This window comes from Nerophis lumbriciformis, linkage group LG25 (assembly GCF_033978685.3).
Source record: "Nerophis lumbriciformis linkage group LG25, RoL_Nlum_v2.1, whole genome shotgun sequence".
NCBI classification, from domain to species: Eukaryota; Metazoa; Chordata; class Actinopteri; order Syngnathiformes; family Syngnathidae; genus Nerophis; species Nerophis lumbriciformis.
In genome coordinates this window covers 32,277,948-32,302,662 of record NC_084572.2, presented here as the reverse complement: position 1 = coordinate 32,302,662, position 24,715 = coordinate 32,277,948, and the positions used below count along the sequence as shown (strand labels likewise).

Below are 24,715 nucleotides of genomic sequence, written 5' to 3'. Positions count from 1 at the left end.
ATTTACCCCCCTTCTCCCAGGACTCTTGTCTAACTGACAGATGTGTGAGCTAACCTGCTAGCGCTCGCTATGCTAAGCAGCCTTGTCCCCTCCACGTATGAAGCAAATACAAGAATCAGAAGCGTGACTTACCTGCCAAGCAGAGCTGACTCAGACTGAGCCATTGTTTCTACTTCCAAATAAAGCTTCAGTCATTAAGGCCACGCCCACAGAATGTGCCTTCCGCCAATACTCGACCCGTCAGAATGGAGTCTGACGACAGCGTTGTCCCTTCTTGTGGCTTCACTTTCCTTCACTGTGGTTGCTGCTCGCTCTTCACAGATTACTTTGTGAATGTGAAACATTGTTTCCCTTCTTTGTCTGCCTTGCATCAGCACTCAGTCTGATGCTTTGTGTTCATTGTAGTCCACTTTCATTGACAGGCCTTCAAATTCTCTTGCAACATGAAGCTATCCGGTTGAGCTTTTTGAGAAGGTCAGAATCCCAATCCGCTTCATTTGCCAGGTAGGTTTAACACACAAGAATTTGACTTGGTGCTCTTTTTTGTGATACTCTGACGCATACTTGCCAACCTTGAGACCTCCGATTTCGGGAGGTGGGGGGTGGGGGGCGTGGTCGGGGGTGGGGTGGGGGGCGTGGTTGGGGGCGTGGTTAAGATATATATATATAAAAAATATTTGACTTTCAGTGAATTCTAGCTATATATATATATATATTTTTTTTTATTACATATATATATATAATAAATTATTATTTATTTATATATATATATATATATATATATATATATATATATATATATATATATATATATATAAATAAATAAAATAAATACTTGAATTTCAGTGTTCATTTATTTACACATAAACACACACATAACACTCATCTACTAATTGTTGAGTTAAGGGTTGAATTGTCCATCCTTGTTCTATTCTCTGTCACTATTTCAGAACACACACATTATACAAATATACATTATAAAATCAATAAGAAAACGGGAGCTCTAATTTGGGAGTCTGAATTAGGATCAGAAGTTCCTATATAAACATTGCGTACTCAAGTCGCCATTTTGTATTGATTACTGCAGCTGTGCACTGGATTAATTCACAAATACAAACTACAACTCACAAACACTTTAGAGTTAGGCTCCACCATCAGAATGTGTACTTAAACTTATAAAGATCACATGGATATTATTCAGTGAGTTGATTCACCAAAACTAACCTGTTATACAGGAGAAAAAAGCACACAGGACGTTTCAATTGTTCACAGACTGGTCGCGCTCATCAGAATGACAAGACACTTCCGGTCTGCAGGTGATAGCATTCAATTGGGAAGAAACGCCCGACTGCCCCCTACTGACCAATGTGAATACTGATAAATGTGGAATGACAGCTCCAAAAACGAATTCAAACCACAAAATAAAATAAATAAATCAACACAAAAATGTGACACATTATGGGTGAGTCACATATGCATGTACAGTAGATGGCAGTATTGTCCTGTTTAAAAGTGTCACAACATTGCTGTTTACGGCAGACGAACTGCTTTACGTAGACGAAATGCCGTTGTTGTGTGTTGTTACCGCTGGGAGGACGTTAATGAAACTGCCGTACAATAAACCCACATAAGAAACCAAGAACTCGCCCTTGATCATTAGCTGTTTATATTGTGGGAAAGCGGACGTGTGAACAGGTTGTCAACACGTCACTCAGGTCCGCATGGAGCTGGAGGGGGCGTGGCCTCCAGCTCCACCTGAATTTCGGGAGATTTTCGGGAGAAAATTTGTCCCGGGAGGTTTTCGGGAGAGGCGCTGAATTTCGGGAGTCTCCCGGAAAATCCGGGAGGGTTGGCAAGTATGCTCTGACGGTTTAACGTTCATCAGCCTAGAAACGGTTCTTATGACGGGTTGTTCCTGACAGTGATTTGTAACGCCCGCCGAGGGGGATGAGTTTGAACAAGAGTTGTACGGTATACCGGTACTGTTATAGTATCGCGGTACTAATGAATCAAAAACGGTACTCTACTCTGTTTGAAAAGTACCGGTTCCCGGGCACGTCAGGACATTGCTGGTTTTGCGAGCAGAGGAGCATGTTCAGCAGCGCACAATCACTGAGTACTTACAAGCAGACACAGTGTGTAGACAGAAAAGAGAGAATGGACGCATTTTGACCTAAAAACCAAAGATAAAGGTGAAGCTATAACTCTGAAACGCCCTCAGGAAGAGATGCTTTAAAAACATGGTGTGGAGGACTCGCACCTCCGGGTTCCTCGGACCACCAATGACGGACATGACAGGCGTGGGAGTTTTGAGATTTTTAGGTTTTTTTTGCAATAAACTCTTCTTTTCTTGCCCTCCTGCTTTTCAGCACTCGCCTCTGTTGACAGTCATGCTCTTTGGGTTGCTTTTCAGCTTTCCGTGTCTCCGTCTCGCTTTCGCTCGTGCTCGGGTTCGTTCTCGGGTTCTCTCTCTGTCACGTTCAAACACTGAGGACATCTATTAAACAAGACAAAAGGCAAGGAATCAAACAGAGACAGAATTCAATTTGGACTCAATTGAGGAGAGACGGCGTCGACCTGTAACCTCTTACAGTGTTTTAGCACGCTCTGACGAAAAAGGTTTTCGTCTCCTCTTTTATTTAGATGTTCAATGTTCACGCACCAACACATGTCTCAGCAGGAATGGGAAGTATGTAAAACAGTCATTGTTTTCGGTCACATTGAAGACCAAGAAGAGGATGTCTCGGGCTTGGGCTCTTCCTGGATCCAGCTGGGGCAAGTGTTGGAGGACAATGGATAACCCCTCCCGTCTCCTGACCACAGTTGCTTCAAGAGGGCAGCGGGTCGTAAACAGCGTTGACCTCGGTTACCAAATAGTTGGAAGAGAGTTTGTGAAATACTTCAAAGAGAGTTTGTTAAATACTTCAAAGAGAGTTCCTCTGGAAGTTGAGCAGATCCTGCCATCTGTCCGTGTTGAAATCACAGTGGAGTTTCACGAGCCTTCTTCCTCTTGGTAGGCCTCGAAAGACAGCCTTCATCTTCTTATCAGGAACATAATGTAATACAACGTTTCTTTTGTGATAACTTACAAACAATTATTCCAACACTCTCTCTTATCAGCGCCAACTTCTCCCACCCCGTCCTTCTCGGCTGCTGCCCTTTTATAGAGTGACAGGTGATCAGCCAACTGCGCCCGGGTGGGCCATCTACGCACCTGTCGCTGATCTCGGAGCCGGCCCCGGCACACCCCGCCTCGCTGCAGCTCCGCAGGCCACGCCTCCTCACACATGGCTAGCTAGCTAGCGGCCAACGTCCATCCGCAGTCGGCAGTGTTTTAGCTACTTCTAAATCACTAATCCTCGCCTCCGTAACGACGAATAAAGTAAGTTTCTTACAAGTATCATCCCTGCAGGACGAGGAATAGCTAAACATGCTTCAGTACACACTGTAGGAGGATACAATAGTGAGCCGAGTCAGATACGTGTACTTGACTCCCTTCGCCAGCTTGTTTCAAGAGTTTGTGTACGTGACAAAACTCTCAGGACGTTTTTCCATCCAAAAGCCAGTTCAGTTTTATTCCGACAAAAGCAATAAGCAAATATTTGTTGTTGTTTTTTTTAAAGTTAACGTTTGCGTCCTCTACCAACAGTAACTGGATTGACTTATTTAACCTTCTTAAAGGGGAACATTATCACCAGACCTATGTAAGCGTCAATATATACCTTGATGTTGCAGAAAAAAGACCATATATTTTTTTAACCGATTTCCGAACTCTAAATGGGTGAATTTTGGCGAATTAAACGCCTTTCTAATATTCGCTCTCGGAGCGATGACGTCACAACGTGGCGTCACATCGGGAAGCAATCCGCCATTTTCTCAAACACCGAGTCAAATCAGCAGAATTTTGGCGAATTAAACGCCTTTCTATTATTCGCCATTTTCTCACTTTCGTCGGTGTGTTGTCGGAGGGTGTAACAACACGAACAGGGACGGATTCAAGTTGCACCAGTGGCCCAAAGATGCGAAAGTGGCAAGAAATTGGACCAAATTTGTTCAAAATACGAGGGTGTGGGGAAAGCCGACGAAAACGGTCAGTCGTTTGTTCCGCACACTTTACCGACGAAAGCTATGCTACGACAGAGATGGCAAGAATGTGTGGATATCCTGCGACACTCAAAGCAGATGCATTTCCAACGATAAAGTCAAAGAAATCTGCCGCCAGACCCCCATTGAATCTGCCGGAGTGTGTGAGCAATTCAGGGACAAAGGACCTCGGTAGCACGGCAAGCAATGGCGGCAGTTTGTTCCCGCAGACGAGCGAGCTAGGGCCTGCTGACATCAACTCCAAAACTGGACAGATCAGCTTTCAGGAAAAGAGCGCGGATGAGGGTATGTCTACAGAATATATTAATTGATGAAAATTGGGCTGTCTGCACTCTCAAAGTGCATGTTGTTGCCAAATGTATTTCATATGCTGTAAACCTAGTTCATAGTTGTTAGTTTCCTTTAATGCCAAACAAACACATACCAATCGTTGGTTAGAAGGCGATCGCCGAATTCGTCCTCGCTTTCTCCCGTGTCGCTGGCTGTCGTGTCGTTTTCGTCGGTTTCGCTTGCATACGGTTCAAACCGATATGGCTCAATAGCTTCAGTTTCTTCTTCAGTTTCGTTTTCGCTACCTGCCTCCACACTACAACCATCCGTTTCAATACATTCGTAATCTGTTGAATCGCTTAAGCCGCTGAAATCCGAGTCTGAATCCGAGCTAATGTCGCTATAGCTTGCTGTTCTTTCCGCCATGTTTGTTTGTGTTGGCTTCACTATGTGACGTCACAGGAAAATGGACGGGTGTTTATAACGATGGTTAAAATCAGGCACTTTGAAGCTTTTTTTAGGGATATTGCGTGATGGGTAAAATTTTGAAAAAAACTTTGAAAAATATAATAAGCCACTGGGAACTGATTTTTAATGGTTTTAACCCTTCTGAAATTGTGATAATGTTCCCCTTTAAGAAATCAGCTCTTGATGTAAGTGTTTTGCGGCGTGGCTTTGTTCTCTCACTCAGTCGTCTTCAGACGAGCTTCCATCGGAGTCTCCAATCATTCCGGTTCTCCATACGCTCCGGCCAGCTCCGTAGAGCTTTCAGCTCCCGCATCTTTCTTCAGGATGTCCACGTACATTAGCGCGGGACGTCGTCGCGATCGATTCCCGTGCGTTGGTTCCCATAGGATGTCTGTGACAGTGGCCGGCCAGCCTCATCTTCCTAGCTGTTACCTTCTTGCTGAGCCTCGGCAGTTGCCCGTACAGGTCCCTGTTGGTGATGTGGATGTTCTGGTCCACATTCAGAACAGCTCGTATCATTCTGGTGTAGCACCCATCTAGGGACTTCTGCAGGGTTGGTGTCAGGGTCCAGCTTTCACCGCCATACAGGAGGACAGACTCCACAACTTTTAGACCAGTTGATCTGCCGTTTCTTTTCTGCTCTGCCCCCCTCTCCTTCGTGGAGGGGGGGCACAGGTTCGGTGGCCAAGGATGAAGCACTGGCTGTCCAGGGTCGGGACCCAGGGTGGACCACTCGTCTGTGCATCGGTTGGGGACGTCTCTGCGCTGCTGACCTGTCTCCGCTCGGGATGGTCTCCTGCTGGCCCCACTATGGACTGGACTCTCATTATTATGTTAGATCCACTATGGACTAGACTCTCACAATATTATGCTAGATCCACTCGACGTCCATTGCACCGGTCGCCCGGTTGGGGTTCCTATATCTGCGGTCCCCTCCAAGGTTTCTCATTGTTATCCCATTGGGTTGAATTTTTTCTTGCCCTGATGTGGGATCTGAGCCGAAGATGTCGTTGTGGCTTGTGCAGCCCTTTGAGACACTCGTGATTTAGGGCTATATAAGTAAACATTGAGTGATTGATTGAGTGGCGTGGAATAGACTCAGCTTTATGTGTCGGGGGAGATTCCAGCACCACAATCTTGACATACCGTTCAGGGCCCTCCACGCCAGGAGGTTTTCTAGCTTTTAACCTGTTTTGAAAACGCTTCATTATAACTATTATACCAGATATTACAATGCGAGAACTGGTTTGAATGGAGAACCATATCGTCACCCCAGGAATCGAAATCACATCAAATCATTAGGTGCCCAAAGATTCACACTCCTAGTATTTACCTTGGAGAGGGAGATCTTTCTAGTATTTCCTTTCAGCTGACCGTCCTTTACCTTGTTTTACTTTCTATAATCCTTGTTGTACCTTCATTTACCTTATTTGACCCTATCTTACCTTGTTTTACCTGCTATATTCTTTTTTTTACCTTTTATTGACCTTTTATTTAACTTCTTTCACCTTCTATTCATCTTCTTTGACCGTCTTTTACCTTGTTTTATCTTCTTTTACTTGCTATATTCCTTTTTTTACCTTTTATTTACCTTATTGTACCTTTTATTTACCTTTTATTTATCTTCTTTTACTTGTATTTGCTACCTTTACCTTCTATATACATTATTTTACCTTCTTGTACCTTGTATTTACCTTATTTTACCTTTTATTTATATTTTATGAATCTTGTTCTACTTGTATTTACTACGTTTACCTTCTATTTACAGTCTAAATTTTGTTTTGCCTTATTTTGCCTTTTATTTATTGTCTTTTAGATTTTGTTTACCTTCTGTTAGATTTTATTTACCTCATTTGACCTTTTATTTAACTTATGTATTACCCTTACCTTCTATTTACCTTGTTTCACTTTTTTTGTTTACCTTATAATGAAGTAAATAAAAGATAAAATATATTTTATCTTTTATTTACTTCATTTACTTTCTGTATTCCTTCCTTTACTTTTTATATACCTTATTTTATCTTCCACTGATATTTCTTCCCACTTTTATTTGACCTTTTTCCCCCATATTCTTTTACCTTTAATACTGTTATATTGCCTTCCATTTACCTTTTTTACATTATATTTACCTTCCTTATGATTGATTTTTTTATATATTTTTATTAGTTACACTCATTGAACAAATAATGGAAACAACAGAATATAAATCAAAACAGCGTCATCCAAAGGAGCTTTCTCTTTGACAACCAGGGACAGCTGCGTCTCCTGATTGTCAATCAGGAAACACGTGAGAGCACCAGTGCTAAAAACTAGTCTTCAAGGGTGAAATGGAAGAAATGGGGCCAACAGGAAGTGGAAACAAAAAATAAGAGCGCTGGACAGGAAAAAATACAAAACACAGGAAACAAAAACCATGAAGGATCATGACTTTTAGTCTTGTTTCTCCAAAGTAAACACTGTCAAACACCACGTTCTTTATTGTTCATCACATTCCAGTCAAGCACAGGTGCTTCCCGCGACCCTCCGAGACCACGTTCTCAGGCACGGCGCGCGCGTACCACTCGGACCAGCCGCCGTCGTACACCGCCACGCCCGGGTGACCGCACCGGTGGGCAGGCGGTCACGGCTGAGCCGCACGACACGCACACGGGGCGGCCGAGGTCGACGCCGGCCCGGGAAAACAGAGCCAGGAGTCTCTCCTTGGGTAGGAAGTGGCCCGACGGCGACAAGAAGGAGCGAAAGGGCATGCTGATGGAGCCGGGAATGTGGCCCGGTTCTGTGTCTGCGGGGAAGAACCAGCGAGGAGAGGGAGATTAGACCATAGCGCTAGCCTAGTTAGCATTGTTAGCTGAAAAGTGTGTGTGGAGGGAAGTGAGTCAGCGCGTCTGCAGGAGCAAAGGTCACCGCCTCTGGCAATGGTGTCGAGGGTGGAGCACCATCAGCTCGGGGCAGGGCATGTGTGGGACGGCGAGACACAGCTGACTCACTTCCCTCCACAGTGTGCTTGGATGCACACGGAGATCTGGAAAAATTAGCACATCAAGGCAAAGAACGTCGTACTGTACCCTTTCACACATTCCGCCTCTTTGTCTATACCAGGGTTCGGCAACCTTTACCAGTCAAAAAGCCATTTTGACCAGTTTCACAAATTATAGGAAACAATGGGAGCCGCAAAATTTTTTTGAAATTTTAAATGAAATAACACTGCATACAATTGTTTTTTTTTTTTGCTTTGTGCTATGTATAAACCAGGGGTCTCAGACACGATGCCCACACCTTTATGTGGAATTTGAAAGCTGGTGCAGCACGCGGGTTTTAAATGAATGGCACTTGTCAGAGTCATGCGTGCCGTGATACTACAGCAAACAGCACCCACTACAACCAGCGTGCCTGAACAGTCACACGATGTATGGGACTTCCGCTTCCTCACGTAGGTGTTAGCAAGGCATACTTGCTCAACAACCACACAGGTCACACTGACGGTGGTGGTATAAAAAAAAAAAAAAAAAACTTTAACACTCTTACTAATAATGCGCCACACTGTGAACCCACACCAAACAAGAATGACAAACACATTTCGGGAGAACATCTGCACCGTAACACAACATAAACACAACAGGACAAATACCCAGAATCCCATGCAGCCCTACTCATTATACACCACCCCCCCACCAAACCCCGCCCACCTCAACCGACGCACAGGGGGGGGGGGTTGATGTGCGAGGAAGCAGGGTTGGGGTGGGGGCGGGGTTTGGTGGTAGCAGGGGTGTATAATGTAGCCCGGAAGAGTCAGGGCTGCATGGGATTCTGGGTGTTTGTTCTGTTGTGTTTATGTTGTGTTAAGGTGCAGATGTTCTCCCGAAATGTGTTTGTCATTCTTGTTTGGTTTTGGTTCAAAGTGTGACGCATTATTAGTAAGAGTGTTAAAGTTGTTTTATATGACCACCGTCAGTGTAACCTGTGTGGCTGTTGAACAAGTATGCCTTGCTGTCACGCACGTGTGCAAGCAGAAAATGCATATTGTATAACAAGTGATGGGCTGGCACGCTGTTAATGCAGATTATAGAGGGCGTCAAATGTTGTACCATCATGACACGCCCTTATTATAGCCATAAGGGTGAAAATCGGTGAATATTAATCCGGGAGTTTTCTGCGAGAGGCACTGAAATCCGGAAGTCTCGCGGGAAAATTGGGGGGTTCAGCAAGTAAGCTGCTGAGCCGCATCAGAGTGATCAAAGAGCCGCATGGAGCCGCGGGTTGCCGACCCCTGGTCTATACGGATTGACTTTGTCCCGATGGTATTTTTCAGTGTCGCTGTTTTGTTTTACGGTATTTTCCACCGGTATTCAAGCCGCACCCAGCCGACAATGGGTTGATCTTAAAGTAAAGTTAAAGTACCAATGATTAGGTGTGGTGAAATTTGTCCTCTGCATTTGACCCATCCCCCTGTTCACCCCCTGGGAGGTGAGGGGAGCAGTGGGCAGCACCCAGGAATCATTTTTGGTGATTTAACCCCCAATTTCAACCGTTGATGCTAAGTTCCAAGCAGGGAGGTAATGGGTCCCATTTTTATAGTCTTTGGTATGACTCGGCCGGGGTTTGAACTCACAACCTACCGATCTCAGGGCGGACACTCTAACCACTAGGCCACTGAGTAGTTTACTTGTAAACCAAACTTACTGTCTCTAGGTTCAGGTTCCAGTCCTCTGAACCTGCCTGTTGGCCTCGCATCCACCACCTGGAACTCCTTGGAGTCCAGTTTATCCACAAGGTCCTGGTAGGTCTTGACACAACTGCGGTTCAGGGAGACTTTGAACTCGCCGGGTTGAGGTCTGACCTGTTGGTCGCTCACCGGCCGCCCCTCCCGCCGCCAGTTGCTGAGCACCCCGTCCAGCACCGACACCCGGCTGTGCCCGAACACCCAGAACATCCACCAGGCCCTCGGGGCGGAGAAGGCGCCGAAGTCACTGGCGTCATACACCACCACGTGAGTGTCCTCGTCCACGCCGAGGCGGCCCACATAGTCTGCGAAGGGCAGCATGTGCTCCAGAGGGGAGGTTCTGTCAAAGCACTCGTCCAGGTCCAAAAAGGCGGAGCCCGGGATGTGTCCGCCGCGGAACTCGCTCTTGGCGCTGCGCCTCGCCTTGGGCCAGTACCAGGAAGTATCCAGGATGCAAAGTTTCTTGTGGCGCAGTTTGGCGGCCTCCACAAGCCACCTGGAGGTGACCAAAGCCTGAACACTCATGACTGGTTGCAGCCAGATAAGACAACCGCTTCTTGCACGCGCTTAAAAGTGTCTGCGCTGATGGTGGGACGAAGGTTGACCGTGAAGGAGAGCAAAACACACACACACACACACACACACACACACACACACACACACACACACACACACACACACACATACACACACACACACACACATACATTCTTGTATTTGTTACCTTCTTGAGACTTGAGAAAAATGCCTACCTCTTTAGGACCACCCTTTCTTTATATATAAAGATGTGTATCTACAACATTAATAATATATACATACTATGCAAATATAAAAAAAGGTAAGATTTTAGTTAATTATATATTTATTTATTTTTCTGAATTTTTTTGTTTGTAATTGGTTTTTAATCTTCATTATTTACTTCAAGTTATTACAGTATGTCTCTATATACATATTTATTTAATTTTGTTGTATACATTTTGGCCAAAGAGGGCGCATTTCAATTTCTTACACACACTTGTTATTACACATGTTGGCCAGAGGGGGAGCACTCCAAATTTTTACACACACTTGTTATTTCATATGTTGACCAGAGGGGGAGCACTTTTAAAAGCGACACACAGTCAATTTTAAAAATCCCTCCTTTTTGGGACCACCCTCATTTTGCTAGATTTCACCACCAGGGGGTGCAAATGAGATCTGTATTTTTTGTTTTTTGTAATGTGCTTAAGGCCGATGACAAAGGCGTCACGGACCACAGACGGCCCATGTGCCGCACTTTGGGCAACCCAGCTGTAGAAGCTAACTGTTAATGGCCACTATAGTCTTAGTACCGTAGTGTATTTGTTCATCCTATGGTCACGGATGTAACGCGGGTTGTCTTACGTCACCACCGGAAGTCGTAAAATCAGCTTGTTCACCTGGCGGGTTTTTTCGGGGATGAATAGGGAAGTCCTTCTTTAGCTGCCGTCTTGTTTTATCATATATTGCTGCCTTTGCACCTGTCAATGTTTACTTTTGTATGCACATTAAATCAACAAAAAATCCCGACTTTGGAGCAATGTTCACGGACTCGAGTATTTGGCTCTCTATTAGATGCAATGGTTTTCCCGTATTGGGACCATGATTTTGGTCCTAACTTGTTCACCGGTCCTCATACTTTTCCTTGTTGATGTCTCAAGAAGGGTAGAAATACAAGAACACACACACACACACACACACACACACACACCAGCTGAAAGTGACATTGCTTTATCACCACCACTTCAGTCTACAAGCACAGCAATAAACATGTTAGAAATTATTAATAACATTATGTTTAAGGCTACATTTTTTCCAAATTAACCCATTGGATTTATGATTTCAAAATAGTACTTAAATCTTGGAAAATGTTAAAAATAAATAAATTTAAAAAAAACTTAAATTATTGTCTTTATTGTAGGAATTTAAGTTGTTTTAGATAAGCCCACTTTTTGGTATTTGTGTGTATTTAAAAAAAAAATCTTTTTGTATTGTTTCTTGTTTCTTTTTTATGTTGATTGCTCAACCTAGTGAATATCTGTAATATTGAGTGCATAGGTTTGTTTGTATAATTGTCAATATATGCCGTTCATGTGTTCAAATCATAAAAAAAAAATAGATTAAAAAAAAGTTTTTTCAACAGGAAGTGAACTTGCGGGATCACCCAATTTGCATTTATTTAAAAATCATTCTAAAACGTTTACAAACTAAAAGGGAGGAAGATCAACATATTTAAACGCACGAATAAAAATAATATGACTCCTTTGAAGCCAGAACAATGATGGAGCGGCTGGCTATTGGGTGGGCGGGACTTCCGGGGAGAGATAAGGAAGTGACGTCAGTTATAGGAATGTAGGCTCATACAACTTCTATGTTTGTCTTGTCTTTATTGCACAAGATGCGATACAGCCACACAACAAACCCCAATGTGCGTCTCTACTCTTTTCTCGAACGCCTTACTTGCTATAATTATCACCATGAATTGATTAACGTGGACCCTGACTTAAACAAGTTTAAAAACTTATTCGGGTTAAACCATTTAATGGTCAATTGTACGGAATATGTACTGTACTGTGCAATCTACTAATAAAAGTTTCAATCAATCAAAAAAAAACGTCACTTCCCTATCTCACCCCGGATGTCCCGCCCCCCAGCCAAAGTCATTGGCTCACACCCTGTAGCCCGCCGCTACAATATTTAATGTTATATTTTATTACGGGTATAAGTACTTTTTGAGCACATTTAACAATATTGTGTTGATAAAGATAACCGTGATAATGTTGGTCACACTAACCGAGACATAAAATGTTTATATTTCATATCATAATCTTTGTCCAGTATTGTTAAGTATTGCTTATTCTCAATCCGTTGATTATATATTATGTTTATTCGTTATTTTCAGGCGCATTTTAGTCAACTAGGTATATAATCTATAAAGCTGTATTTATTCATTCAAAAATATTCGTCCGGGGTCCCGGAAGTAGAGTGTGTTTTGTTCCACCCGGACCCGTTTAGCGTGTGTACACGGTGCCCCACGAACAGCTCACCGAATGTTGTTCGGAAAGCTCACATGTTGACGAGTAAAATCGTTTATTTTTTTTACTGTAACGGTGTTTAGGTTGTCCATTTAAACGCTAAACTTTACGAATCATGTCGGCGTCGTTGGTCAGGAGAGGACTGGAGCTGTTGAGCAAAGACATCAAAAGTAAGTTTAGACTTTCTGGCTAACGTGAGTGGGGAGGCTTTTATTTGAAATATGTATAATACCTGCCGAGTGTCCCTCTTATATTGTATTTACATTATTTCAAATGAAATAAAAGTGTCATTTTTAAAGTTCAATATGTATACTTTTAATGGTTTTAGGTAGAGATGTCCGATAATGGCCTTTTTGCCGATATCCGATATTGTCCAACTATTAATTACCGATTCCGATATCAACCGATACCGATATATACAGTCGTGGAATTAACACTTTATTATGCCTAATTTTGTTGTGATGCCCCGCTGGATGCATTTAACAATGTAACAAGGTTTTCCAAAATAAATCAACTCAAGTTATGGAAAAAAAAAATGCCAACATGGCACTGCCATATTTATTATTGAAGTCACAAAGTGCATTATTTTTTTTTAACATGGCTCAAAACAGCAGTTTGGAATTTGGGACATGCTCTCCCTGAGAGAGCATGAGGAGGTTGGGGCATTCCGGAAGAGTTAGTGCTGCAAGGGGTTCTGGGTATTTGTTCTGTTGTGTTTATGTCGTGTTACGGTGCGGATGTTCTCCCGAAATGTGTTTGTCATTCTTCGTTTGGTGTGGGTTCACAGTGTGGCGCATATTTGTAACAGTGTTAAAGTTGTTTATACGGCCACCCTCAGTGTGACCCGTATGGCTTTTGATCAAGTATTCACTTGCGTGTGTGAAAAGCCGGGGATATTATGTGATTGGGCCGGCACGCTAAAGCAGTGCCTTTAAGGTTTATTGGCGCTCTGTACTTCTCGTGTGCCACTCCGTACAGCGGCGTTTTAAAAAGTCATACATTTTACTTTTTGAAACCGATACCGATAATTTCCGATATTACATTTTACAGCATTTATATCGGACATCTCTAGTTTTAGGATAGGTTCTTTTAAAGCAGGGGTCGGCAACCCGCGGCTCTAGAGCCGCATGCGGCTCTTTAGCGCCGCCCTAGTGGCTCTCTGGAGCTTTTTCAAAAATGTATGAAAAATGGAAAAAGTTGAGAAAAAAAAAAAAAGTTTTAATATGGTTTCTGTAGGACAAACATGACACAAACCTCCCTAATTGTTATAAAGCACACTGTTTATATTAAACATGCTTCACTGATTCGAGTATTTGGCGAGCGCCGTTTTGTCCTACTAATTTTGGCAGTCCTTGAACTCACCTTAGTTTGTTTACATGTATATCTTTCTGCGACTTTCTAGGACGTGTTTTATGCCACTTCTTTTTCTGTCTCATGTTGTCCACCAAACTTTTAACATTGTGCATGAATCCACAAAGGTGAGTTTTGGTGTTTTGTTGATGTTATTGACTTTTGTGGAGTGCTAATCAGACGTATTTGGTCACTGCATGACTGCGAGCTAATCGATGCTAACATGCTATTTAGGCTAGCTATATGTACATATTGCATAATTATGCCTCATTTGTAGCTATATTTGAGGTCATTTAGTTTCCTTTAAGTCCTCTTAATTCAATTTATATCTCATGACACACTATCTGTTTGTAATATGGCTTTTAATTTTTTGCGGCTCCAGACAGATTTGTTTTTGTATTTTTGGTCCAATATGGCTCTTTCAACATTTTGGGTTGCCGACCCCTGTTTTAAAGCATAAAGAGTCTTTTGCAAATTGCTCATCAGATATTTGGTTTGTTTACTTAACGTATTACCAAATTAAAATATCATCACTAAAATGAATTCCTAATATAAAAAGTTATTTTAAAGTACAAAATTCCCGGGCGCAGCCACCGCTGCTGCTCACCGCTCCCCTCCCTTCCCAGTGGGTGAACAAGGGGATGGGTCAAATGCACAAGTTAATTTCACCACACCTAGTGTGTGTGTGGCAATCATTGGTACTTTAAATTTAAAGTACACCTCCCAGTTCGACTATCCAACTAATTATGTATGTGAATTAGATTTATTAACTTGAGAGTCTATTCCGTTTTTGACTACGATTGAAGGGTGATAAGAGATTTAAATGGGCAACCAAATGAAGCTAAAACAAATTGTTTGTATGTGCCGTTTGCATGCTTATATGTACTTAATGGAAAGTGTAGCATATTGTGTTTATCGGCCAAAAACTTAATTAGGATCTGTAGGAAAAAATAATTGGTGCCTCATAATGCATTTAGAGGGAATCGTGTTTTTTTCAAGGAATACTAAGTGAGTTCTACTGAATAGTTTTGAGGCCACATTTCCAGAAAGCTGTAAGGACCATGGGGCCGAACATCTCTCCACTATTATTATTTTGTATAATCTTGAGGACCGACTGCAAAAAAGTTGAGACCACCTAATGTTGTGCAAAGGTGTTATTCCAGCAAGGTGAAACTAGTATATGACATGGGCTCATAACATGCAACTCAAGATATTTCAAGCTTTGTTTTGATACAATTTTGATGATTATGGTTTAGTTTATGAAAATCTCAGAAGATTCGGGGTTGTCAAAAACTGTTATGATCAATAAATACAGGCTTCGCTTGTCTCGCTTTGCATGTAATGAGTTAGTCGCATTCGTTTCACATCTGAAGTCGAGTTGCTGAATTGTGCACAATATTCATGCACCTGGGCATAGGTTGATTGGCAACACTAAATTGGCCCTAGTGTGTGAATGCTGTCTATCTGTCTTGGCCCTGCGATGAGGTGGCGACTTGTCCAGGTTGTAACCCGCCTTCCGCCCGAATGCAGCTGAGATAGGCTCCAGCACCCCCCGCGACCCCGAAAGGGATAAGCAGTAGAAAATGGATGGAACTTAACAATTTATAGTGAAACATTGTGTAAGAGAAAGTAGTGAAAACTGGCTTTAAGGGTGAGTTGTGTTGACACTTAAAGGGGAACATTATCACAATTTCAGAATTGTTAAAACCATTAAAAATCAATTCCATCCATCCATCCATTTTCTACCGCTTATTCCCTTTTGGGGTCGCGGGGGGCGCTGGAGCCTATCTCAGCTACAATCGGGCGGAAGGCGGGGTACATTTTTCGAAGTTTTTTTCAAAATTTTACCCCTCACGCAATATCCCTAAAAAAGCTTCAAAGTGCCTGATTTTAACCACCCGTCCATTTTCCTGTGGCCAACACAAACAAACATGGCGGAAAGAACAGCAAGCTATAGCCACATTAGCTCGGATTCAGACTCGGATTTCAGCGGCTTAAGCGATTCAACAGATTACACATGTATTGAAACGGATGGTTGTAGTGTGGAGGCAGGTAGCGAAAACGAAATTGAAGAAGAAACTGAAGCTATTGAGCCATATCGGTTTGAACCGTATGCAAGCGAAAACGACACGACAGCCAGCGACACGGGAGAAAGCGAGGACGAATTCGGCGATCGCCTTCTAACCAACGATTGGTATGTGTTTGTTTGGCATTAAAGGAAACTAACAACTATGAACTAGGTTTACAGCATATGAAATACATTTGGCAACAACATGCACTTTGAGAGTGCAGACAGCCCAATTTTCATCAATTAATATATTCTGTAGACATACCCTCATCCGCGCTCTTTTCCTGAAAGCTGATCTGTCCAGTTTTGGAGTTGATGTCAGCAGGCCAGGGAAGCTAGGGTCGATAGCGGGTTTAGCTCGCTCGTCTGCGGGAACAAACTGCCGCCATTGCTTGCCGTGCTACCGAGGTCCTTTGTCCCTGAATTGCTCACACACTCCGGCAGATTCAATGGGGGTCTGGCGGCAGATTTCTTTGACTTTATCGTTGGAAATGCATCTGCTTTGAGTGTCGCAGGATATCCACACATTCTTGCCATCTCTGTCGTAGCATAGCTTTCGTCGGTAAAGTGTGCGGAACAAACGTCCAATTTCTTGCCACTTTCGCATCTTTGGGCCACTGGTGCAACTTGAATCCGTCCATGTTCGTGTTGTTACACCCTCCGACAACACACCGACGAGGCATGATGGAAAACAGTCGAAAAAACGGAAAATAACAGAGCTGATTTGACTCTGTGTTTGAGAAAATGGCGGATTGCTTCCCGGTGTGACGCCACGTTGTGACGTCATCGCTCCGAGAGCGAATATTAGAAAGGCGTTTAATTCACCAAAATTCACCCATTTAGAGTTCGGAAATCGGTTAAAAAAATATATGGTCTTTTTTCTGCAACATCAAGGTATATATTGACGCTTGCATAGGTCTGGTGATAATGTTCCCCTTTAAAGTGGTAGTAGTAATAGTTGACTTCGGCGATGTAAAGAAAACAATTGAATAATAACAATACAGCAGTGAACAGATATAGGAAACAAATATTTCACTCTGAAAATGCATACAAAATGAAAAAAATACATGTGTTTCGGTTTTACTTATCTGAAAAGAAGTGGGACGAAGTTAAACATATAGTACAGGCCAAATGCGTTTTCTTTATTTTCATGACTATTTACATTGTAGATTGTCACTGAAGGCATCACAACTATGAATGAACACATGTGGAGTTATGTACTTAACAAAAAAAGGTGAAATAACTGAAAAAATGTTTTATATTCTAGTTTCTTCAAAATAGCCACCCTTTGCTCTGAAACTGCTTTGCACACTCTGGGCATTCTCTCCATGAGCTTCAAGAGATAGTCACCTGAAAGGGTTTTCACTTCACAGGTGTGCTTGAAGCTCATGGAGAGAATGCCAAGAGTGTGCAAACGTCAAAATGCCAAATATCGACGCCGGTAAACGGTCGATCTCTAGTTAAAACTACTAAGTACTTTTAGCATGATGTTGTTTCACGCCTCTACTGTGCCTCCTGCTAGGTGACATGAGGGGGAAGAAGAAGAAGAAGCCGCCCACGCCCAGCTCCGCCACAGTGAGGACGCTGGTGAGCACCAAGCGGCAGGGCGTGACCAGGCAGGTCAAGCGGCTGCAGGGGCGCCTTGGTCCCGGCAAGAGCAAAGCCACGGTCAAAGACAAGAGGATCAAGTGTGTTGTGGGTCAGTCCCTGCAAGAATGACTCTTCTTTCTCCTTTTTCTGTGCACTGAATTATTGTTTGTCTTTTCCTCGCCGACTAAAGAGGAGTTCCGAAAGAAACAGAGGAAAAGTCTGATGAAGCAAAACCTCAAATTCCTGATGAGAGACGGATTTAAGGCCACCATGTCAGACACGTTGAAGGTGAGACAATCCAAGATCCACTTGAGGCGAAGTTGAGCGACACACAAATTTGGTCGCATGTTGATGACACATTCTTGCCGTGTCTTCAAATTTGACGGAGACAAGCGAACTAACGCATCCTCAAAGCAATGTAGCTGGAGAGGTTGCCTTCTAGTGGGTTCTTCGGACCAACACATACTGCCAGGAGAGCACGGAATTCAGGGTATAACACTGTTTTATTTTCATAAATATCAATAGACTTCTGCGTCCGCTCATCAGCAACTCTAACCCCGTGTGTCGTTCCGGCTGCTGCTAATAAAGGCGACAGGTGATTAGATGACAAGGCCCACCTGGGTCATCCACTCACCTGTCACTGTCTTCGAGGCCGGTCCTTGCACACCCCATTCCGCGGCAGGCCCGCAGGCCACGCCCCCCTCCACAGTAGCATTCTAGCTAGCGGCTAACGTCCCTCCATAATGCAAGGCCATTTTTAAGTCGGCAATCCTCTCCTACATTGCAACAAATCCGCTTTTTTTTACAGGTAGCATTATCACTGGAGGACGAGGAATAGCTAAACATGCTACACGACACACTGTTGGAGGATAAGCAAAATGCAAGCTAGACCTCTTAAATGGAAACAAAGTTGGGTGATCGATACAAATATCGACAGTAACGATACTGAGTATAGTATCCTTGTTTTCTCAATACTACAGTGGTTAGATCGATATTTGTATTGGGGAGGTTATGTTCCAAGACAGTTTCATTTCGTTGACTAATAATTTTCGACTTGGGTATTGTCAACAACCTAACATAAGACGATAACTGATCAAACAAATTCAAGTTGACATTTTAGTCAACGAATAAAAACGAGACAAAAACATTGACAGAAACGAAATCCAATCATATTTAATGTTGTCTTGTAAATGGGCGGAACAAGTTGGGAATTTATCCAATCACAGCTTTTTAACAACGTACTTATGCAAGAGAAGGCCGGGAGTTAGTAAGGAGAGCCAATTTAGGTGTTTAAGTGTTAGTCCGATACCCCATACTCTCTGAGCACTACCCACAGGACTTCCCGGGGGACATGGTTGAATGCCTTCTCCAAGTCCACAAAGCACATGTAGACTGGTTGGGCAAACTCCCATGCACCCTCAAGGAGCCTGCCGAGAGTATATAGAGCTGGTCTACTGTTCCACGACCAGGACGAAAACCACACTGTTCCTCCTGGATCCGAGGTTCGACTATCCGACATAGCCTCCTCTCCAGGACACCTGAATAGACCTTACCGGGAAGGCTGAGGAGTGTGATCCCACGATAGTTGGAACACACCCTCCGGTTCCCCTTCTTAAATAGAGGAACCACCACCCCGGTCTGCCAATCCAGAGTAGGGATGTCCCGATCCAGGTTTTTGCACTTCCGATCCGATACCGATACTGACCGATACCGATACTGGCCTATCCGAGCATGTATTAAAGTTTAAAGTTATTTAGCCTACTTAGTTGTCAGAATCATGTTGAAAAGGGTTTTAGTACTCTTGATAACAACTAGCCAGCTGAATTAGGGGAGTTTGAATAATACACAATGGTTGGTAACAAGAAACTGACCTGTTTATTCAAGGATAAACACAAAATAGACAAAATTATACATGACAAACAGAAATGGCATCATTGAAACTAGGGCTGGGCGATATGGCCTTTTTTTAATATTGCGATATTTTAAGGCCATATTGCGATACACGATATATATCTCGATATTTTGCCTTAGCCTTGAATGAACACTTGATGCATATAATCACAGCAGTATGATGATTCTATGTGTTTTGATTGATTGATTGAAACTTTTATTAGTAGGTTGCACAGTGAAGTACATATTAAGTACAATTGACCACTAAATGGTAACACCCGAATAAGTTTTTCAACTTGTTTAAGTCGGAGTCTACTTAAATTGATTCATGATACAGATATATACTATCATCATAATACAGTCATCACACAAGATAATCACATTGAATTATTTACATTATTTATAATCCAGGGTGTGGAGGGGGGCGCCGGATGTAAGTGTCAAAAAGACAGCCAAAAGAGTTTGATATGAGAATAAATCTAAAGTTAAAATAAAGGGTAGAAATGCACCCATTTGCAGGAAATGTAGTCTTGATTTTCAAAATTTTCTTTCAAGGCTTGCATGTCTACATTAAAACATTCTTCTTCATACTGCATTAATATATGCTACTTTTAAACTTTCATGCAGAGAAGGAAATCACAACTAAAAAAATCACAAATTTTTTCATACGGTGTTGATCTGGAAATTTTTGCCTCGGCATTTTGATGGTGTGGACGTGTGGCACCGAACGGAGATAAGCGTCTCGACAGACGTCACAATATTTGAACAATGATGACGAAAACTGTTTTCTCTGTCGTGTCCGTGTGTCGAAAATTGTTATGCGCTTATTTTTTTATTTGATTTTGTGCGTGGCATATAATTGCTATGCGCAGAGGACGCTTGAGCAGTGCGCAATTGCACAGGCGCGCACCTTAGAGAGAACGTTGGTCACACGGCTGCGCTAGCATCACAGCTAACGTTAGCCATGCTGCTACCTCTCTGCTCGGGGAGGACGTATACGTATGTGACGTATGACGTGACAGTATGTGACGTGTTTAAGAAGGTGCGCTCGCTGTCTGTGAGAGGGAACAACAGGAAAGAGTGAGAAGAGCCTGTCGTGTAATGCCAGCAGCTAAAAGCAACTGCGTGAGAATCCACAGACCTGTGGATGTGTTGAAGGTGTGCTGGAAAATGCGGAACGGAAATTAGGGAGCAGCAGAAAAGTGGAATGTATTATTTAAATCGGTGCGTAGGAAAACACGGACCGGAGTTTTTTTTTAAACTGGATCTAGAGCTGCATTTTCCAATGCCTTGCCGATACGCATTTTTTGGCAAATATCAGCGGCCGATCCGATCCAAATATCGGATCGGGACATCCCTAATCCAGAGGTACCGCCCCCGATGTCCACGCGATGTTGCAGAATCTTGTCAACCAAGACAGCCCCACAGCATCCATCCTCACCTATGGTCATGAGCTTTGGGTTATGACTAGGGATGATACTTGAAACCGATTTTCCCGGTTCTTCGATAAGAAAAGAACCGAGTCCTCGGACTCAAATCCCTTTTTGAGAACCGGTACCCGTTATCGAGACTACTATAGTAAAGAAAAGGAGTTGGTTCTTTATTCGAATCCCGTCCCGACCAGAAATGCCCCGTGTGACATCACAAGAAATGACGTCACGTAGCTCAGTCATTAGGCGCAGATAGCGAAAGCAGGAAAAACAATGGACTGGAAAAAGCGCTCCAAGGTGTAATAAAGTTCAAAACAAAAGGTATAATCCAATGAATAACTTTACTGGGAGATTTGAGCAGGGTACAAACACATGACGAACACTTTTACGACCAACCGGAAACATAGCAACCAGGCTAGCAACGCACCTCCTTTACGGCAACGTTCTTAAAGCAACCGCAGCACATACATATATATACAACATATATCTCCCTTTTTTTTAACTTTTGTTTTTCTTTCCTTGTAAACAAAACAAAATGACACTGTATATGTGTTGTCTGTCTAATTATAAATAATGCAGACGAGGCGTGTTGGCTGACTTCTTGACGTTTACTTTCACAGCGTGCTCATAACCTCATTCTTAGCTGCCGGGTGGCGACATGCAACAACACTTTTCGGGGCTACCGCGCATGCTCGTCGCTCCCGTTGCATGCTGGGTAGTGTAGTTGTTATATTCCCTAGCTCAGGGGTCGGCAACCTTTACCTGTCAAAGAGCCATTTTGACCAGTTTCACAAATCAAAGAAATCAATGGGAGCCACAAAAATCTTTTGAAATTTAAAATGAAATGACACTGCATACAAAGTTTTTTTTTTTGCTTTGTGTTATGTATATGCCAAGGGTCTCGAGTTTTGTATGAATGGCGCTTGACAGCGTCATACTTGTCAACCTCCCGATTTTTCCAGCATACTACGATATTCAGGGCAACTATTCTCTCGAACGTGCCGTGATGATACAGCATTTAACGCCCACTATATCCAGCGTGCCGGCCCAACCACACTTGGTATGGGACTTCTGCTTGCTCACGTAAACGACAACAAGGCATACTTGGTCAACAACCACACAGATTACACTAACGGTGGCGGTATAAACTTTAAGACTCTTACTAATATGCGCCACACTGTGAACCCACATCAAACAAGAAAGACAAACACATTTCGGGAGAACATCTGCACCGTAACACAACATAAACACAACAGAACAAATACCCAGAATCCCATGCAGCCCTGACTCTTCCGGGCTACATTATACACCCCTGCTACCAAACCCCGCCCACCTCAACCGACGCAAGGAGGGGGGGGGGGGGGAGCAGGGTTGGGGTGGGGGTGGGGGCGGGGTTTGGTGGGAGCAGGGGTGTACAATGTAGCCCGGAAGAGTCAGTGCTGCATGGGATTCTGGGTATTTATTCTGTTGTGTTTATGTTGTGCTACGGTGCAGATGTTCTCCCGAAATGTGTTTGTCTTTCTTGTTTGATGTGGGTTCACAGTGTGGCGCATATTAGTAAGAGTCTTAAAGTTTATACCGCCACCGTTAGTGTAATCTGTGTGGCTGTTGACCAAGTATGCCTTGCTGTTACTTGCGTGTGCAAGTAGAAGTCCCATACAACAAAAGACTGGGACGGCACGCTGTTTGTACATATTGTAGAGGGTGCTGAATGCTGTACCATCATGGCACGCCCTTATTATTATTATTAGGGTGAAAATCGGAGAATATGAGTCCCGGAAGTTTTCTGCGAGAGGCACTGAAATCCGGAAATCTCCCGGGAAAATTGGGAGGGTCGGCAAGTATGCAGCTGAGCCGCATCAGAGTGATCAAAGAGCCTCATGCGGCTCCGGAGCCGCGGGTTGCTGACCCCTGCCCTAGCTCATAACATCCCATCTTTCCCCCTATAAAGAAATAATGTTAACTCAAAAAAGTGTATTTCTTTTTTTACCTTTAACTTTTCATTTTTTAGCATTGTAACCACATTTGCAAACAACTTTTCTCTTCATAGAATTTTCTTTCAATAAAGAAAAAGTGCAAAAATGTCAAAGCATCGTAACAAACAGTTGTGTCAAATAGCAGCAGAAATGCACTTTTTGGAGAGCTGTATTATTTTCAGTTTTTTCCCAATGGGACTTATTTTATTTAAAACGATATTATTATTTATACACCTATAGTGATCACAGAGACAGGTTGTTTTTGTGTTACTGTATATATTTGTTTTTCTGAAAAATCCCACTTAATATACTTTGGGTAACAACAGTCAATATTTATTTATTTTATTTTATTTTTTTAGGGGGGTAACAGTCAATATTTATTCATTCATTAGATTTTTTTTTTTCTTATATAATAAAAGTGAGCTTTTGTTAAACCAAATATTGTGTTTTTTTTCCATATACAACAACCTATCTGGACTGGATAAGAGAATCGATAAGGAATCGGTGCGATAAGAGGATTCGATAATAGGCTCGAACTTGATGATTTCTTATCAAACATCATCCCTAGTTATGACCGAAAGGACAAGATCACGGGTACAAGCGGCCGAAATGAGCTTCCCTTGTCGGGTGGCGGGTCTCTCCCTTAGAGATAGGGTGAGAGGCTCTGTCATCCGGGAGGAACTCAGAGTAGAGCCGCTGCTCCTCCACATTGAGAGGAGCCAGATGAGGTGGTTTGGGCATCTGGTCAGGATGCCACCCGAACGCCTGTTTAGGGCACGTCCGACCGGCAGGAGGCTACGGGGGAAACCCAGGACACATTGGAAAGACTATGTCTCCCGGCTGGCCTGGGAACGCCTCAGGATCCCCCGGGAGGAGCTGGACGAAGTGGCTGGGGAGAGGGAAGTCTGGGCTCCCGCGCCCCGACCTCGGATAAGCGGAAGAAAATGGATGGATGGATGATTCAGTTTTGAATGGGGATGAATAAGAATCGTGATGTGAATGGATTTTTTTTTGGTGCGCCCATATATATGACCCACGCCCTCTGTGCCCCCACTCAGATCCAGAGCTACAACACAGGACGGCAGTCCTGCAATCATCCCAACGAGGATTCTCAGACCCCCAAAGACACGCCGGTGTTCACGGAGGAGGAGTTCGAGCACTTCCAGAGGGAATATTTTGGCGCAAAGAAAAATAGCTGATCCGAACAATAAACTCTGAGGAGACGTGGCGCTGATCGACTGGACGGAAGAATGGACTCACTCAAGTAACAATGTCCAGTATTGACTTATTCTCAAATTCCATTAAAAAAATACTTTTGATGCCATTCAAAATTAATGAATTTCTTACACGTGTATTTATATTAAATGTGTAACCTCACAACTCAATAGACTTACTGTATTTATTGTACTGCCAATTCAGTTTGAAATTAACCGTTATGTTTGTGTATTAACTCAAGTTGACCACCAGGGAGCAGTGTGGTCCACCTGTCACCAACAACCATAAACCAAATTGTTGTGAAGTTGATATACATTGAATATACAGTCCTTATAATGTACTCCAAAACGTGTGTTCTGTTTTATAAATTAGTTTTTGAAAAGCAGTTCAACGTATCGCCTTGTAGTATCTATGCCACAAAGACGATATTGACATGTCGTGTTTGACCTATATTCAATGTATACATTTCATTTATAGTCTGTCACTGGGACTCAACCAATCAGAACACAGAAACGCTTGTTTTGTTCACCTTTACTGTCCGACTGGGCGTGTCAGTTGAGTAGCGAGGCAGACAAACTAGC

The 24,715-nt window shown here is 43.1% G+C and overlaps 1 protein-coding gene and 1 pseudogene across 1 annotated transcript; one reads left to right on the top strand and one right to left on the bottom strand.

Moving 5' to 3' along the window:
* Window positions 1-7,327: 7,327 nt before the first annotated feature.
* Window positions 7,328-10,087, bottom strand: LOC133621964 (3-mercaptopyruvate sulfurtransferase-like; annotated as a pseudogene).
* A 2,476-nt stretch (window positions 10,088-12,563) lies between these two features.
* Window positions 12,564-24,304, top strand: rps19bp1 (ribosomal protein S19 binding protein 1). Its single transcript, XM_061984573.1, has 4 exons — window positions 12,564-12,785; window positions 17,556-17,732; window positions 17,814-17,911; window positions 23,978-24,304. The coding sequence occupies exons 1-4, from the start codon at window positions 12,731-12,733 to the stop codon at window positions 24,116-24,118; spliced, it is 471 nt and encodes a 156-aa protein (XP_061840557.1). The 5' UTR covers window positions 12,564-12,730; the 3' UTR covers window positions 24,119-24,304.
* The last annotated feature ends 411 nt before the right edge of the window (window positions 24,305-24,715 follow it).

Coding starts and splice junctions, on each gene's coding strand:
- rps19bp1 (XM_061984573.1), top strand. CDS start 12,731: ATGTCGGCGTCGTTGGTCAGGAGAGGACTGGAGCTGTTGAGCAAAGAC. Junction 12,786..17,555: donor GTTGAGCAAAGACATCAAAA/GTAAGTTTAGAC, acceptor GCCTCCTGCTAG/GTGACATGAGGGGGAAGAAG. Junction 17,912..23,977: donor CCATGTCAGACACGTTGAAG/GTGAGACAATCC, acceptor GCCCCCACTCAG/ATCCAGAGCTACAACACAGG.